The 17,266-nt window shown below is 45.0% G+C and overlaps 2 protein-coding genes across 2 annotated transcripts; one reads left to right on the top strand and one right to left on the bottom strand.

Annotated features, from left to right (window-relative positions):
• Positions 1-504: 504 nt before the first annotated feature.
• fkbp1b (FKBP prolyl isomerase 1B) lies at positions 505-11,039 on the bottom strand. The gene is made up of 4 exons (XM_069158588.1): positions 10,575-11,039; positions 9,719-9,766; positions 2,892-3,004; positions 505-1,324 (listed from the first exon to the last, which is right to left on the bottom strand). Exons 1-4 carry the CDS (start codon positions 10,609-10,611, stop codon positions 1,196-1,198), a joined length of 327 nt encoding a protein of 108 aa, XP_069014689.1. The 5' UTR covers positions 10,612-11,039; the 3' UTR covers positions 505-1,195.
• Positions 11,040-11,165: 126 nt separating this feature from the next.
• On the top strand, positions 11,166-15,333 carry wdcp (WD repeat and coiled coil containing). Its single transcript, XM_069158587.1, has 4 exons — positions 11,166-11,282; positions 11,713-13,654; positions 13,899-14,019; positions 14,572-15,333. The coding sequence occupies exons 2-4, from the start codon at positions 11,735-11,737 to the stop codon at positions 14,763-14,765; spliced, it is 2,235 nt and encodes a 744-aa protein (XP_069014688.1). The 5' UTR covers positions 11,166-11,282; positions 11,713-11,734; the 3' UTR covers positions 14,766-15,333.
• The last annotated feature ends 1,933 nt before the right edge of the window (positions 15,334-17,266 follow it).

Raw genomic sequence — 17,266 nt, 5'->3', positions numbered from 1 at the left:
GCTTTGGAGGAATGTATTGTTGCCTCCAGGAAAACAATAAAAAGAAAAACCCTCATGTGTACATCATAAATGTTATAATCATAATAGCCATTAACGTAAATTTATAGGTAAGAAACAGTGCAAAAAGAGCTCAAACGATATATTTATTCAATTAAATACTATCTAAATTAAAACAATATTAAAACTGCTAAAGTTTACAGTGTGTTTAACCATTTTACATCAATCCTTGTCCCTCATAGTGCTTGTTTATTCCTCCATCCATTACATTTCTAGTTGTGCATATTAAGTTGTATTAACTTTTTTTTTTATTATTATTATTTTTTTTTAAGTACCACTACTTAGAGGTCGATTCCACAACTACTGATGTGTTGATTATTAGTGCTCACAGTAATTTATTAGAATCCTGTGCACTTACACAAGTCGCCGTTAGGAGGCGATGTTTCTGCGCATTCGGCCTTTTCTCTGTAACCACGATCACTCAGAAACGACACACAGGACGCCGACTTGTCAACACGGTACATGCCATTTTTATTCAAGACTTGGTCAATAAACTGTCATGGTAGCAATGGCTCTTATCGAGATCTGTACAGTATTGGATTGGGTTCAGTTTGATAGGGTACAGTTGCAGAAAATGTCCATGAGGGGTTATAAAATATACTAAACACAGCAACATCATTCAGAGAGTATTCAGCAGTCCTTTATCAAAGTGGTAATGCAGACAGTGGTATATAATGCCCAGTTCATGTACAGAGCAGACATAATGTACTTTCAACACATGTACCCTTGCACTGTTGTTCAAACTGTAAGGCAGTATAATGTTTTGATTGCAATGTAGAACGTCTTTTTTTTTTTTTTTTTTTTTCATCAGACGGCAGCTTTCCTCTTGGTTCAACAAAATTTACAAAAAAAAAAAAGCATCTCTAACGAACAGAAACCGAAGTGTGTGTCAAAGATTTGCACGCTGTGTACATGTTGTCACAGTATCTGTCATGACATGACGGCAACAAAGCAGCAGAAGATACGTTTAAATATTGAACTGAAGAAGACTGTAGAAATCAATAAGGAGGAAGAAGAAGAGGAAGAAGAAGAAGAAGAAGAAGAGCAGGTGGGGCGGTGGGAGGCAGCAGCCGGGTGCGGCGTCACCGTGGAAACGGGACGTGGCGAACGCAGCCTCGTTAACCTTCGACCCTTCGCGTCACTCCAGCTTGAGGAGCTCCACGTCGAAGATCAGCGTGGCGTTCGGGGGGATGACGCCGGGGTGGCCCGTGGCGCCGTACGCCATATCCGGTGTGCAGGTGATTTTAGCCCGCTGGCCGAGGCTCATCTAAAGCGCAGGAGAGAAAAGGAAGACAGCTGAACACGCCGCTTTATGTCGTTTAACGGCCGACGCACCACGGGGCGCGCGTCGCAGGGGGGGGGACAGATGTTGCCGACAACAGCGGAGGACGGCACCGGCTCCATTGAAGTGTCCCAGTCAGCCGTGACGGTGAGCCGGAGAGCGCGACGCTGGAACTGAAGCACTCGTTCACATTTCTGTCCATTTCAGGTCCAAATGATGTCATTTCAAGCACGGTTTATAGTTTCGGTGGTGATTATGATGTTTTCATACCGCCACTAGTGTATGTTATGGATATTAAACTCCAGCAGACAATAAGCGAACACATCACGCACTTATCGTGTCGTTTTTTTTTTTTTTTTACATCAACGCGGTCTTTTCAGAATAAAACACTCTGACGACATGCAGCGTTCTCCGGCGCTACAAAAACAACTCAGCATTTCCGCAGAGTTTGTCATATTTCAAGTCGCCGCCACATCCAAAAGTCCCGATTTCCATCCAGCGATGACATCTGCTCCCATCGCTGCACCCGGAGGATTTCTCCAAACTACTGGAACCCATTTGTCCTCCTGTGTTATTACGTAACAACTGAAAGTGCTTTCAGGACGCTGGTTAGCATTACGACATGATTAACATAGTTCAGCTAATTCGTATCATGAGCTTTGTTTATTGTCCCAGCTTGGATAATTGGATTTCTAAGTAGGTGATGATTCAATACAATTCCTCTTCATTGATCTGTCTGCTCTCGTTCGGTGGAGGCGTCATTCTGATAACTCGGCAGCTGTTGGATCAAGTTATGTATTGTTTTCCAGCACAGAGCGCGCGTTTCATTTTGTGTCAAACTCGGAAAATGTCGCCGCTCGGGAGTGAACACAGGTGGGTTTTGTGACATTTGAGGGGTTGTGCGCTGTGAATCTTTCCTCCGGGGTCAAACTGTCACCTCTGAGTGACGTTCTGAAAGCATGTGAGGGGAAACGTGGCGCCAACGAACCTGAACTGTGGCGCGATGGCACTTTGGTTCTCCGGTATGGGAGTTTCTCACCCTCAGCAACAAAATCATCGCTCCACCACCGTTTCGAATAACCAGATTTGACTCCCTACGACTTCTTTCCGACTCCGATGTGCTCAAGTTTCAGTTCCGTGGGTGAAATCTAAAAATGCTCACAAAAACACGTGTAACTCTGATGCTGGTTTTGGTCGCAACTTAAAACACTTAATCGTGACGGCGATAGCGTCCTCTTGGCATGTGCAGGTCACGGTGCTGCGCTCCGTTCACAAACAACAGGAGCCGTCTCGCAACTATTTGATTGGCAGTAATATTACCTGTGGTTGCCATGGTCACACGGCGAACCACAGAAGCACCGTGACCTCTGACAGCGTAGTGACGCCTGCAGCAACCGCTTGCCGTCTGAAAGCACCTTCAGAAAAGCAACTCACTGGTCGGCCTGTCCTCATTTAAACAAATAAATAAATCAATATAACTTCCAGCTGTAGTTACGATGGATTAAATCAATAATGAGCCGTACAATGTTACAACGTGACTCCTCCCACTTACCTGTGCGACTCCTTCCTCCCAGCCTTTAATCACCTCCATCCGTCCAATCTTGAACTTGAAGGGTTTGTTTCTGTCTCGAGACGAGTCAAACTTTTTCCCATTCTGCAGCATACCTGCACCAAGAAACACCACATCAGAAAACATCAGAGGCAAAATAAATATATAACACAGACTAATAAGTGCAGGATTACTTCAGGCCCCTTTTTCACACAGTTAGCTGCTCTCGTGACGAGGGATTATTCTGGTGCCGCTTCTTATCTTGGGTCCGTTTCAATCACTCAAATGAACAAAGGGAATGCGAATCAGGAAGCACTGGCCTGGTTTAGTGGATTATTTTTAAAGTTAACTAGGCCACTGCTTTCCTGTATCTAGACCACAGGGAGAGAAGGGGGTAACAAAGGCGGAGACTCGACCGACTGCTCAGGCATGATAATACCATCGGGGGCCATTAAGCACCACCAAAGGCAGGAAAACAATTGAATTCACGCCGCCGCAATTCTTCTGCTGCTCTCGATAACACGTGAGAGCTTTTTGGCCCCTTTTGACGGCCAAGAATGCAAAGCAAGACAACAACAATGACGTCTCGGTACAGTTTGCTGTTTTGTTTGCTCAACTTGCCTCTGCGGAGCAAGTAACACGTGACAGTAAGAAAACGCTGGGCAGAGAATTTGAGCTGAGACGCTCCACTTTGCATAATGCTCCACTCAGACCACCAACAAACATAGAAGATGCACGTCAGCATGATTTCTGTGTATTCATTTATAAGAGTGTCACAGTATCCTACTGGATAAAACACTTATTTCACATTGTGCATTTATAACATGTCACTGTAAAACTATTTCTTGTGTACAATGAAGGCATCAGTCTGATTGTATTGGTCCATTGTGGATTTTGGATGGCAGCATTTGATTTACAGAATTTATTGCATCAATCTGATGAAGTGCATTGATTTGTCTGATGTTCTTTTTTTTGGCGTAAGAAAATAAACAATGATTGTTTTATCCGTGAAGTGTTTCTCCATTGAGTTCCCAGAAAAAATACTATATTTATTTATGTATACTATGAATACTATTTTGTTCATTGATTTTGAGTATTCCAAAATATACTTTTACTGTGTTTTGTATTCTGATGTTTGCATCTCTTTTTAATTGCTATCTTTTTGACATTGCACTGTTTTTTTTAATCATATTCATGGCATTTTATACATTATTCTTCTTTGCTTATATCAATGTGAAGCACACTGAATGGTCCTTGTGTATGAAATGTGCTGTACAAATAAAATTGCTTACTTGGTATTATGATATACTGTGTACCAACACGGTAATATAAAATTACATGTACCGCAGTTCATAATTCTATCATACACCCACCAGCTGTATGAACGATTAAAATCTGTGTTCACACTCTTGCAGGGACGTAAAGTGTCATCAAGTAAAAAAAAACTCCACTACATCCACTTTCATTGTGGTGGTCACCCAGCAACGGTCCTCTGATTTATCTTTCTCTGGCGTGATTCAACTGTGAATACTTAAATTGGTGTCCGCTAAAGTTTCGTCATGTTATGTCGCCCATCCAGTCATGTGAACGTTGGTACTGTAACTGCTTCTCCGCTTTCATTTCAACTAAACTTAGTAGGTCCATCATTTCCAAGAATCCAAGTAGCCCATATATCAGCGAGCTGGACCCGGCCCAACCACGGAGTCAGCAGGTTCACACACCGAGGCGAACACCACCTGCTGCAGGGCGTCCGAGCGGCCGAAAGACAAAAACTTAATGCAACAACGGCAGAAAAGTATCTTCGGTTTCTGGCAGCGGCAACTTGGAAGAAAAACACTGGGTGCTCGTGTGCACAGATGGGAAGCCAGATGGGGATTAGGTTCTGGTTGTTGCACTGATGACCCCAAAGGTTGGTCAGAGGCAGCTGAATTCACGTATATGCTGTACGACCCAACCCACTTAGGCCCAATCACATGGCCCCACCCCTGGTTACTGGGTAGTGTCCCTCAGAGCAGAACTAGAGGGGGCGGGGCTTAACATATTAAATTAAGGAAATGGGACTCCACTTGTTGGATCAACAGAAGCCACAATTCTCCTCAGTTAATTATTAGTAAGTGTGTAAGTCTCAGGAGTTGGATTATTACATTTATGGAGATATACAGTAAAATGACAAAACAGTGTATCTCAGAGAATCAGCTATAAATGCTCCCAAACAAGATTTCATTCAATCTGTTTGAACCAGAAATAGCTTTATTATCCCAAAACTGCACTTTTTGATTACAAAAAATATTCTTGAAAAAAAAAAAAAAAAATCAATTTATTTACTTTATGGACCATTTTTCGTGTTATGTCGCTTCAGTTTGCAAATCGTTCCTTCTGCCACTCTGTTTGGAGTTTGCATGTAAAAACACTGTCTGGAGAGGCAGTTGGAGGGCGAGACGACGACTACACCTTCATCCCTAAAAGAAACAGGACACCCTTCTCTACACGGGCTCACATAAAAGCGAGGGTAGGGCCTAGTGGTGGGGAAAGGGGATTGGGCCTTAATGTGTGTTCAGTGACACTCCTCCCTGTTGCACTAAAGGAAAGAGCCACCTACTCCATGTGTACCTGAAGAGGCAGCACAGGCAAACAAGTGGTTAACAGCACATCTCCAGCCAGACTGATACGGTCTTATTCGGGCTGAAATTGATATTAGGAAATAAAAAATTTTAAAAATACAAGATCGATATATCAACCAGAATGTAGTTATCAAACACTTGTGACAAAGAGTTTAATTAATAAACTTTATGCTCCAAAATGTACGGAGGCACTGAGGTGCAAAACACAAAAACAAAAAGACAAAAACACGACAACAAAAATTGACGGTCCCAAAGTGCAAATCACGAATAGAAAAAGGAAAAACACAACAAAATTAAGGAGCAGTCCTGAAGTGCAGGTTGTTGAGTTGAGTTTTCTTTTTCTTTTTGTGTTTTGCACCTCAGGACCACCGTAAAAATTAAATCAGTGCACTTAAACAGTGAACTTCACAAAGAAAGTAATAATCTTAAATAACAGGAAAAAAAAAAATTAAAAAAAAAATCCACATTTTTTTGTAAATAATTTACTAGCATCTTTTTCTGGATTATGTTCTGTAAAATAAAAGTTTTGATATTGGGCAACATAAACGCTGATACTATATCTGTAATATATCTGTGAAAGGTCAATATCGGCCCATAAAACTGGCCAAACGGTTTATCAGTCAGGCTCTACTGACACCAGCCTATCATAATGCAGCATAACGTTACGGCAACGGACACTTTTTTTTTTTTATGCCAAGGTGTATTTATTTATTTTTCTGTATATAGTTTGTGTATTTATACATCGGTCTTTATTTCTTATCCTTTAAAACAAAAAACAAAAAGTTTCCATTTTGATTGTATGGGTATTTTGTATGTTTTTCTTATGGTGTGCACCTTCTTTTTTTTTCTTCCCCTAACTGTGTTTCTGTGCTGCTGTGACGACTACATTTCCCCACTGCGGGATTAATAAAGCCTCATTTTATCTCATCTTATCGACAACTGGCCAAAACCAGTTCGGTAAAAATAACAACGACGGAGAAAAACAAATACGAAGTGCACAACAAAATCCAAACTCCTCCTGAGCTCCACTTGTATCACTGCTCTGTTATCACTCCTTTGCGCAGCTAAGCATGGGTGGGGTCTCTGCACAAATAAAGCTCGGCCGGTCCCTTCCTGAGGTTGGCTCCCGGACTCGTGAGAGAGAGGCTTTCACTTGGCTGTATCTGCACACACACACAGGGGTGGGGTTATTTTTACTTGGTTTACTGTATCCTGTCTTGCTCCCCCACCCCACCCCGCCCCGCCTGCACAACAACCCCCTCGGCTCAAGTGTGGATGAAATGAGATGTGTGTAAAGCTATCTGTCTACGAGGACTTATATGTGTTGCCGTGTTTCACAGCTGCGGGACACACACACACGTCTTCATCTATATAATTGGGTAACTGGGGGTCGGTGCGTGTGCGTGTGTGTAACTGAAAATGATCCTCGGCCTCATCCGTCAGAGTTCCTCTGATGCCGTCGTTACACCGTCAGGACGAGAGTCCGTTGTGAGGAGAGCTCTCTGGTTCTTCAGTGGAGCAGCGGGGTTAACTGGGCGATCATTAAGGTGCTACAACACCACTGCAGGGAGGGGTGGGGGGGGAGGGGGAATATTCTGTCCATTCTCAGAATTAAATGCTTTGGGAAGTCTGTCAAGCGCTCGCAGAACTCAGGAGTCAGCGGTCTTCGGGAGAAGCTCAATATTTCTCCTAATTTAGGGAGCTAAGTGTCAACCGCAAAACTGACAGCAACAACTTTTCAATCACAACCGTCTCCGTGGGGAAGGAGAGTTTCCAGCCCGATGCTTCCGTCCGTCTATTTCTGGGTCAAACCCCTCGAGCCGTGAAGTCTCCGCTGCAGCACGTTTCATGGTGAAGTCTCGAGCTCAAACATGGTAAGGAATGACGTCCACATTCAGGCATGACGTCACACCCGGTGGGCCTTCCAGAGTTCACGCTTCTCGCCAAAGGAGACCAGCCGAAGACCAGGTCCAGAGCCAGAGCCAGAGCCAGGTCCAGAGCCAGAGCCAGAGTCAGAGCCAGAGCCAGAGCCAGAGTCAGTCAGAGCCAGAGCCAGAGTCAGAGCCAGAGTCAGAGCCAGAGTCAGAGCCAGTCAGAGTCAGAGCCAGAGCCAGAGTAGTAAGAGAGAGTGAGAAAGTGACTGTGAGCCTTCTCTGATGCTAAATGCTGGAAATAGCGTGGTTTCAAATCCCATATATGTCTCGGGGAAATCGCTCCCCTCCCTGCTCTGACTGTTTGTCTTTGCTATCTGGAAAACCAACAGCAGCGCAGGGCGGCGCGGAGCCTGTGGTTGAGCCAGCTGCAGGACTCGCACCGTCTTTAAGTCTCCGATCTGCAATTAACCTTAATTACCAGCATTGTCTCTTCATCAGATCTCCAACTAATCTTGTCTTTTAGCTTTTATATAAAACAAATGTGGGTTAGTCTGTCTTTACTACAGACCAGTGACCTGCAAAGTACTTGGAAACTTAAGTCTTTATTAGCTCAGCTTTCACTGTCTGAGTGGACAAATTAAAACAGGATTAGGCAAAAATGAAACAAATATTTTGTCGTTTTTCTGTTTAGACCCTTAAGTTACACTGTGAACAGGAATTGTGGATGAAATCAAAATCAAACTGTCTTTAAAGCATCGTAACATGATGTCTGACCTGTGACTGTCAATAACAACACAAATACTCCTGGTTTTGTCAAAGAAAACCACATTCTTCAGCTAATCTCCCAGTGCATGTTTGACATTTTATTTTCCCATGATGCACAGCTCTTCCCTTAAATAATGGCCCATCTACCCACTGGGTGCACACTGCTGGCACAATAACATATTTACAGCTCTTTTTGTCTTCCACTGGTTAAGCCTTGATTTGGCTTCACTCTGTATCTCGCCCGCCACCGCCACCAATATACCAGCAGCTTATGGGTAAATCCTGTGGGTCAAAAAGTAGAGGAAAAAATGGGGGGGGAGGAGGGGAACCGGGAAAAAAAGAAAAGCTGAATAGGACAAAAAAGGGCACAAGATGAAGGTCGCTCTGTCTGCTTTAGATCACCTTAAACGACTAGAGGCCATTCGCTGGCTCCAGCGCATCCTGCGCTGTGCAGACAGGACACTGTAGACAATTGTATCTCACCTCAGGGATGTGATAAGTAAAAAAATAAAAAAATAAATAAAAAAAATCTGCCCTTACCGTAATTGTGACGACGGAGAGAAAGGAAATGAGGCAGAAAAACAAGTGTGCGATGGGTTCAGTCCTGCAGCAGGAGGCAGGAGGTGATGGGAGTGTAAAAAGGATTTATCAGATTTAGCTGCTTTACTAATGAAATAAAAAGCAAGTAGAAGTGGAGCAGCAGCACGAACAAACGCTCACAATGCACGTCTCCAGATGTATCGTTTCCAATCAGAGCATGATTCATTACTGCAGGAGCTGATCTCTGCAGAAATCAGGCCCGACGGGAAACGCGATGACCGTCCAACCTCCTCATACAAATTACACAACAACATTAATCTGCAGGACTAACCTGATGATGAAGCTGCACTTCTTACGTGCAACTAAATACGATGAGGAAAGTCTGTCAATACAAGCAGTCCACACAATTGAAAGGAAATCACCCCCCCCCCACACACACACACACACGTATGCAAAATACTCATAAACTCCCATCCAACCTGTTTACAGCGGAGACAAAGCCAGACAGTGCCGCAATAACTTTTATAACCACATAATAAGCTTGTGATACTCAGACGGCCGACAGATGACATGCGAACTAGGTTTTGTTTACTTTCTGTCTGACCTACTTGTCTGGACTGCCAACCCCAGGGCACAGAACAACCCAAATTTATTTCCCAAATGTCTCGGCATCTTAGCCGCCCCTCCTCAAAAAAAACACACAAAAAAACAGGCAATCTGACAAGAGACAAACAGGAAAGAGGAAACATGTCTCGTGTGCGCATGATAAATGTCCGTGGAACATGTTGGATCGGAGCTGAAATGACACAACGAAACGGCATCCTTCAAAATAAAAGCTTATTATTTTCCGAAACGTGGTGGCAGCTATCACAGCTCTCACAGACGCACCGTGGAAGCAAACCGTGCAGTGTTGTGGCATTATCAGCGAAATAAAACAAAACAAAAAGACAAAAGGACAAATTTCCTTTCTCAACAAGGAGACAGGAAAGAGTTTCAGGGTTGTCAAGTAGAGAAAAACAAAGGTAGTTACCTATGTAATGAACAACACATGTCTGGCCTTTCTTTGGAAATGTTCTTCCTGTTAAAAAAAAAAAAAAGAGAGAGAGAGAAGACAAGTGTTATTGTGTGTTTGTACACTTCTGAAGCTGGCAGGCTAATCTTGTAATGAGCCCCATTAGCAATGACGAGGTTAGTCTGGCAGGGCTGCTCCCTCTGCCCTCCTTCTAAGCCTGCAGACATGCTAAAGTTATAGATATGCATCTGTCACTCTCATCCTCATGGTGGTGAAACTTTAGCCTGCAGGCATTTTCTTTCCGGAGCATGGGGGGGGCTGGGGGGGGGGGGGCTATCAGATGCACCTAATTAGGTTATTACTGCGTTTGACAACGAGGAATGAGCCTTTAGGAGCGCCACTTTTTGACCTCTCACTTACGTGGCTCGACTGTACGATTTTGTCCATTTCACTTGCCAGTTCATCAAACAAAAATCTCAGTCGCGTTGTGAAGAAATTGGAAGTTTAAAGCAATTTGAAGAGACTTGGAGATTAAGTTTGGCATCGAGTTCACTCGTTTTAAGTGTGGAGAGTCCTAGAAAGATGCCGTGCAGGTGTCAAATACGATTAATAACAGTAAGAAATAAGCATTAATGAGCCTTTTTTTAATTTTTATTTTTTTTATATCGCGAATACAACTATTAGTAGCCAACTATCTAACCAGTAAACCACCCCTCCTATATCTCTGAACCTGATAAAAAATATATATATATATATTAATAATGTTCATATTTAACCAGATTTGAACGACATTCCGGGGGACTACGGAGCCCCATCACCCCTTCCAACCACCACCCCGCATTAAAGCGCACACAAGCGAATAAATCCCACTTACCATCACCGGGGGATATCGTCTCGACTTCCACGCCCATGGTTGTGCTACTTTCCAAGATTCGCTATGATATATATATATATATATATATATATATATATATATAAATATATATATATATACACAGTCTGAAAAAGGCCCTTCTGCTGCCGGGTTGTTACCCTTTTGCGGCTACAAGTCGGGCTTTATCGGTGGAAACCATGCATTCGCCGACCACTACCGGACCCGCAGCTGCAGCCACCGTGCGCGACACACAGCCAAAGATGTTTTCTGGTTTGCAGCGAGACGGCGTCGAGAGCTGCAACTCCACCACGCACGTCGTCTTCAGCCTCTCGTCTTGCGCCACACGGCGGACGTGCCGCATTTCAAAGTGACTCGTCCGAAGCCAAGTTTAATTGTTATTCTGGTTAGTTCTGGTCTTTATCGGAGTAAATATTTCGCCGTCTTAAATCTCGTACCATTTACGCGGCACTCTGAAGCGGGAAAAAAAAAAAGTGTGTGTGGGGGGGGGGGGGGGAGAAAACAAGACTGTAATTATTTCAACTACATATCCCATAATGCACCGCAACCGTCAATTAAAGTTTTGCTTCCGAGTCGTTCAGAAATGAACGTCGGGAGACGCGTTTTAACCGGTAAAACGCGAATTAGTAGGTTAGAAACTCGCTTTCGGTGCTTTTCGCTGTCCGCGTGAAATGGCTGCGGTTTTATAAGGTAGGCGTGCATTAAAATAGCATGTTTGCGTCTATTCTGACGCTAATTATTCGTTGAACTAAACGGATAGCTCGTGATTTCTCACGAATGTGAAATGTGAAAACGTCATGTGAGGAGACGCTGGTCGACACATACTATTGTTAATACCCTGAGGTAGGGCCCGGTGTGTTTGAAAGGTCACCGGGCCTAAGCCGCTGTAGGTGTTCGTCACCACTGCCTCAGCTCAGGCAGGGGAGGAGGGATTAAAGCATGTACTTGGAAGGAGACGCAAGAAAGGCTTTTGCTATTCTTAATCTGCATAGGTAGCAATAGCTACTCTCGTCCAAGCCCCGTTCTGATCAGATACAGCTGTCTGTAGTCTCTTGTCATCAATGTTAACTTCTTAAATCATATATATATTTTTTTTAATCTTTGTGTTTTTGTTTTGAAGAAGAGTCTTCCTTCCTGCCAGGATGGATCTCGGGAAGGCAAAGCTGCTTAGGTCGGGTCTCAACACTCTCCACCAAGCCATCCACCCGGTGCACGGGATTGCGTGGACGGACGGGAAGCAGGTCTGCCTCACGTCTCTCTACTTCGCCAATGGCGAGGTGCAGTTCGGGGACACCAACGTTATCGGGCAGTTCGAGCACGTCTTCGGGCTCTTCTGGGGTCCGCTGTGCTGCTCCGACTCTCCCGCCTTGCTGGCCGTTCAGCACAAGAAACACGTTACCGTGTGGCAGCTGCAGCTCAGCGCTCTCGAGCAGAACAAGCTGCTGTGCACGCAGACCTGTGAGATGAGCGAGCCGTTCCCCTTGCTCCCTCAGGGCTGTGTCTGGCACCCCAAATTGGACATCCTGGCTGTGCTGACTAAGAGGGACACCTCTGTGCTGTTTTCTGTCAGGGTGGACAACAGGAGAATCAAAGCGGACATCAAAAGCAGTGGACTCGTCCACTGTGCGAGCTGGACTAAGGACGGCACGCGCCTGGTGGTGGCCGTAGGCAGCGCGCTCCACTCTTACATCTGGAATGACATCCAGAAGACTCTGGTGGCCTGCTCCTTCTGCCCCATCATCGATGTGGGGGGCTACATCTGCGCCATGGAGGCCACGGGGGAGGCCCAGGTAGCCGTGGCCACGGAGCTGCCTCTGGATAAATTATGCGGGCTGAATGCTGGTTTAGCTTTCGACATGCCAACAGAGACGGAGTCCCTGCGGGATCACCGCACGCATTCGGTCTCGTCAGATGATGACACCTTCCTGGACCCGAGGAGAAGATCGCTCGAACTGGAGCGGCCTTACATCCCCAGCTCCGGCCCTCTGGATCTCACCCACCTCCTGGCGAGGCACCGCCGCTCTGACCCCAGCCCCCTCATTCACCTGCGCCGCCGGGACACCGGGATGGGCTCCGGCCAGGACTCTTCACACCTCATCCTGCTCACCTATGAGCGGAAGGTCACGACTACTCGTAAAGTCAGTATCCCGGGGATTTTGGTCCCAGACATTGTTGCTTTTGACCCGCGTGCCTCCACGGTCGCGGTGGCCTCGAACACATGCAACATGGTTCTCGTTTACTGCATCACAGCATCTGCAATGCCCAACATCCAGCAGATCTCCCTGCAGACGAACGAGAGGCCCAAAGGAGTGTGCTTCCTCAGTGACAAGATGCTGCTGGTGATGGTGGGCAGGCAGAAGTCCAGCGACCCCGCCTTCCTCCCGTCTTCAAACACAGATAAGTATATTCTTCGTCTTGTAGCCAAAGAGTTGATGTACGACGGGGAAACTCCTGCCACATCATCCCCCTCTGCTCACAACCACGAGTCCACCCCCAACTTCTGCGCAGGGATTAGGAGGCTCTCCGAGCACCTGTCAAAGGATGACAGAGAGCGTCCAGGGATAAGAGACTTGGTGTTGCCTGGCAGAGGAGTAGTTCTCTCACCGGGGAACAGGCGCGGATTGGTGGAGGAGGTGAGGAGCAGCGAGCCCAGCCCCGTCGCCAGCCCTGCCGACTTCTCGGACCGAGTGTCTGACAGAGCCCTGTCCAGTGCCTCGTCCCTCACGGTGGAGAATTTTGACATGGACCACGTGACCCGAATGACCAGCCTGGCTGTGGCCGGCCACGCCAGCAGAGACTCCAGCCGGTGCAGCTCCCCTCGCTTCGACCCGGCAGACAAGCTCCACACGGAGCCCACCTTGCCGATGCCCGACAAGACGTCCGGCCCGACCAAAGACCGCGCGCTGGAGCAGCTCGTCCATAACATGGAGAGACTTTTTACACGCTTTGCAGATGTGCAGCAGTGCCTGACAGAAATCAAAGATTATTCCCAGAATGGCAAGAAGGCCCTGACTGTTTACCCCAATGCCTGTGAGCCCCCCTATGTCAATGTCACATGCCAGGTACAGTTTTACCTCTACATTTTCTGGTAGCCTAATGTAGATTAAGCATACATTGTATGTGTCACAGTGTGCCGGAATAATAACCCGTTAACAAGACCGTGAAAGCACCTTACACCCACTAATGTAGTCTGAACACAAATCCAAGTATCAGGTGTCGGATTAAGGTGTTGGTTAACCGTCTGTAACGTCATCCCAGCTCAACTTCTTTGATTATTTCCCCCGTTCGTTGCTTGTGCTCGTGCAGAAGCAGCTATCGGAAAACGTGTTCATCGACGAGCGGAGGCCGGTGCTGCTGTGTGACGGGAAGCTGTGTCTGCGAGCCCTGCAAGACCTCTTCAACCTCACCATAGTGGAGATGATGTATGGTACGTGTAGAAAACCGGATCCGACTCTAATATTCTGCCTTTTCATTGCCGTCTCGGGTGTTTTATCACCTGTAAAGTTAACCGTGTTGTGACGAGAGAGTTTGCACGGTTAATCCATGAAAAACACTTTGAGGAAACTCGTCTTTTTAGGAAGGTTTGCCTGGTTTCCTGTGCGATGGGATTCCCCGCAAATATTCCAACTCTCTGAATGTCCCGTTCTCAACTATTTATTTTAACCTTCAAGTTAGAGTGCACTTTATTTGACAAATAACGTCATATCTATTGTACAATCCTCGACATGCTCTTGCATCTTTCTTCCTGAATGGGAATGTCCCAAGCTATAATTGGAAGTGATTAAAAGCCTAGGTCAGATTAAAAGGTTTTAAACAAAAGCGGCTTACTGCTACTTAACGTGCGTAGTTTTTTTTGGTGCTGTTGTAATAAAGACTGTCTGTGCTGCCAAACCGAGACACCAGCAAGACTGCAATTCATCTGCGTCGTAATCACACGGAGCTCCAAAATACACAAAATCCTGTTGTTTTGTTTTTCCAGGCCCGCTGTGGATCGTACTCGTGGCAGACGAGGACGGCTTCGTGCCTCTGACATTTAAGCCCAAAGAGGAACTCACGGTGCGGAACGGGAAGCGGAAAAATACCCTGCGGACTCCTGGGAGTCCGGACACCTCTTGCCCACCCAGTCCAGCCCCCAACCAAACTCCCAACACCACCACAGAGACCTCCACATAGTAACTCCCGCCCGTGTCCCTCTGTTAGCTAAATATATCTGACTGGATTCAGGTACACAGTGGAGATGTGGCACGACCACACCGAACCACAATGATGCAGAGAGCCACAGATATACGTCAATCTTATTTTTGCATTGACAATAGACAGTAGCGATTTGAAAAGGGCTGCCTGTTCAGATATCATGTTTACACGTTGCTGCTTTGAAATGAAAGCTTACCTAAATAAAAATGGCGAAATGAGCCATGTTTTGGTTGCTTGTGTTTTTTTTTTACACAATATTATGCAGTTGTGAAGTCAGGACAACTACTGTGGAGGTGGAGCAACAGTGGTGAGTCTGTTTTAGAGATGGAAGTGTTTTCATTTCTTCTGATGTCCTGAACACGCAACAAATAGAGGCTAATGTATGATGTAAATGATTAGTTTTAATTATAGAAATGAGATGTTTGAAATTCACACTTATCCTGAAATAGCACTTTTATGCTTTAAATTTTTATTTTTTTTAATGCTAGTTCAATTTAACCTTGGTTTACAGCCCTCTGTAATATTAAAGGTCCCATATTTTACACTTTACTGGTGTTTTATTTGCAGTCTTGCCCTCTTTATACAGTACGTCTGGAAAATATTCACAGCTTCACTTTTTCCAGATTTTGTCATGTTGCAGCCTTATTCCAAAATGGATCAAATTAATTTTTTTTCCCCTCAAAATTCTACACACAATACCCCATAATGACAAAGTGAAAAAAGTTTGTTTAAATTTTTTGCAAATCTATTAAAAATAAAGAACGAAAATATAACACGTACATAAGTATTCCTGACTAGTCTCCCAGCTCCTGCCGCTGAAAAACATCCCCACAGCATGATGATGCTGCCACCACCATGCTTCACCGTAGAGATGGTATTGGCCAGGTGATGAGCGGTGCCTGGTTTCCTCCAGACATGACGCTTGGCATTCAGGCCAAAGAGTTCAATCTTTGTTTCATCAGATAATTTAGTTTCTCATGGTCCGACAGTCCTTCAGGTTCCTTTTGGTAAACTCCAGGTGGGCTGTCATGAGCCTTTTACCGAGGAGTGGCTTCCGTCTGGCCATTCTACCATACAGGCCTGCTTGGTGGAGTGCTGCAGAGATGGTTGTCCTTCTGGAAGGTTCTTCTCTCTTCACAGAGCAACGTTGGAGCTCTGTCAGAGTGACCATCGGGTTCTTGGTCACCTCCCTGACTAAGGCCCTTCTCCCCTGATCGCTCAGTTTGGCCAGGCGGCTGACTCTAGGAAGAGTCCTGGTGGTTCCAAACTTCTTCCATTTACGGATGATGGAGGCCACTGTGCTCATTGGGACCTTCAATGCCGCAGAAATGTTTCTGTACCCTTCCCCAGATCTGTGCCTCGATACAATCCTGTCTCGGAGGTCTACAGACAATTCCTTGGACTTCATGGCTTGGTTTGTGCTCTGACATGCACTGTTAACTGTGGGACCTTATATAGGCGGTGTGTGTCTTTCCAAATCATGTCCAATCAACTGAATTTAGCACAGGTGGACTCCAATCAAGTTGTAGAAACATCTGAAGGATGATCAGTGGAAACAGGATGCACCTGAGCTCAATTTTGAGTGTCATGGCAAAGGCTGTGAATACTTATGTACATGTGATTTGTTTTGTTTTTTATTTTTAATAGATTTGAACAAATTAGAAAAAAACTTTTTTCACGTTATCGTTATGGGGTATTGTGTGTAAGATTTTGAGGGAAAAAATGAATTTAATCCATTTTGGAATAAGGCTGTAACATAACAAAATGTGGAAAAAGTGAAGCGCTGTGAATACTTTCCGGATGCACTGTAAACATATTTTTGTTGTTTTAGGTACCAAACACCATCTCAATATAGCTTTCGCGTCTCTTCTGAAGCTTTTCTCTGAAGCTCGACCAAGAACAGGCTGCTTTGTGTCTTTAAGGTGCATTAATATCAATGACCCTCTCTTCTCATCAGCTGACTCTTTTCTGAGTGAAGCACACTCAGATCAACCACAGGGTTTTTTTGGCCTTATAGCTTGCTTGTGACAAAATGTCTACCCTGTTTTCCTTCGTTTAAAAAATTGGACAGTGCTTTGCTGAGAGTGGATATATGAAATGACTGTGCGTTTGTGACATCACAAACATAAGGAGGTCCAAACAGCACAGTTGCTGTGTGCATTTCTCAGTGAACAGAACGTTTTGACACTTTTACTGTAATTATATAGCACTGAGAGGTGTTTTTAAAAAAATATATATAATTTATACAATATGGTACCTTTAAGGGTACCGTAATGTGTTCATGAGAACACAATTCTACATTTGCAACATGGCCAGGCTCAATAATACAACTGACCAGAAGAGTCGGCAATACTCAACACAAACCTCTCTCTCATGGTCATACTGTGTTATTTGGACTCATATTTCACAAAATAAAACATACATCTATGGGTAGATCTCTGAATATTACATTTATGTCCCATTTCACACAGGACCACCTC

This window comes from Embiotoca jacksoni, unplaced genomic scaffold, assembly GCF_022577435.1.
Source record: "Embiotoca jacksoni isolate LCO1_2020_lvr unplaced genomic scaffold, fEmbJac1.0.p SCAF_23, whole genome shotgun sequence".
Lineage (NCBI taxonomy): Eukaryota > Metazoa > Chordata > Actinopteri > Embiotocidae > Embiotoca > Embiotoca jacksoni.
The sequence above is the reverse complement of the archived record's forward strand: the minus strand, read 5'-3'. Positions and strand labels throughout refer to the sequence as shown.

Coding starts and splice junctions, on each gene's coding strand:
- wdcp (XM_069158587.1), top strand. CDS start 11,735: ATGGATCTCGGGAAGGCAAAGCTGCTTAGGTCGGGTCTCAACACTCTC. Junction 13,655..13,898: donor ATGTCAATGTCACATGCCAG/GTACAGTTTTAC, acceptor GTGCTCGTGCAG/AAGCAGCTATCGGAAAACGT. Junction 14,020..14,571: donor CATAGTGGAGATGATGTATG/GTACGTGTAGAA, acceptor TTGTTTTTCCAG/GCCCGCTGTGGATCGTACTC.
- fkbp1b (XM_069158588.1), bottom strand. CDS start 10,611: ATGGGCGTGGAAGTCGAGACGATATCCCCCGGTGATG. Junction 9,767..10,574: donor GACGATATCCCCCGGTGATG/GTAAGTGGGATT, acceptor TTTTTTTAACAG/GAAGAACATTTCCAAAGAAA. Junction 3,005..9,718: donor ATGTGTTGTTCATTACATAG/GTAACTACCTTT, acceptor TTCTTGGTGCAG/GTATGCTGCAGAATGGGAAA.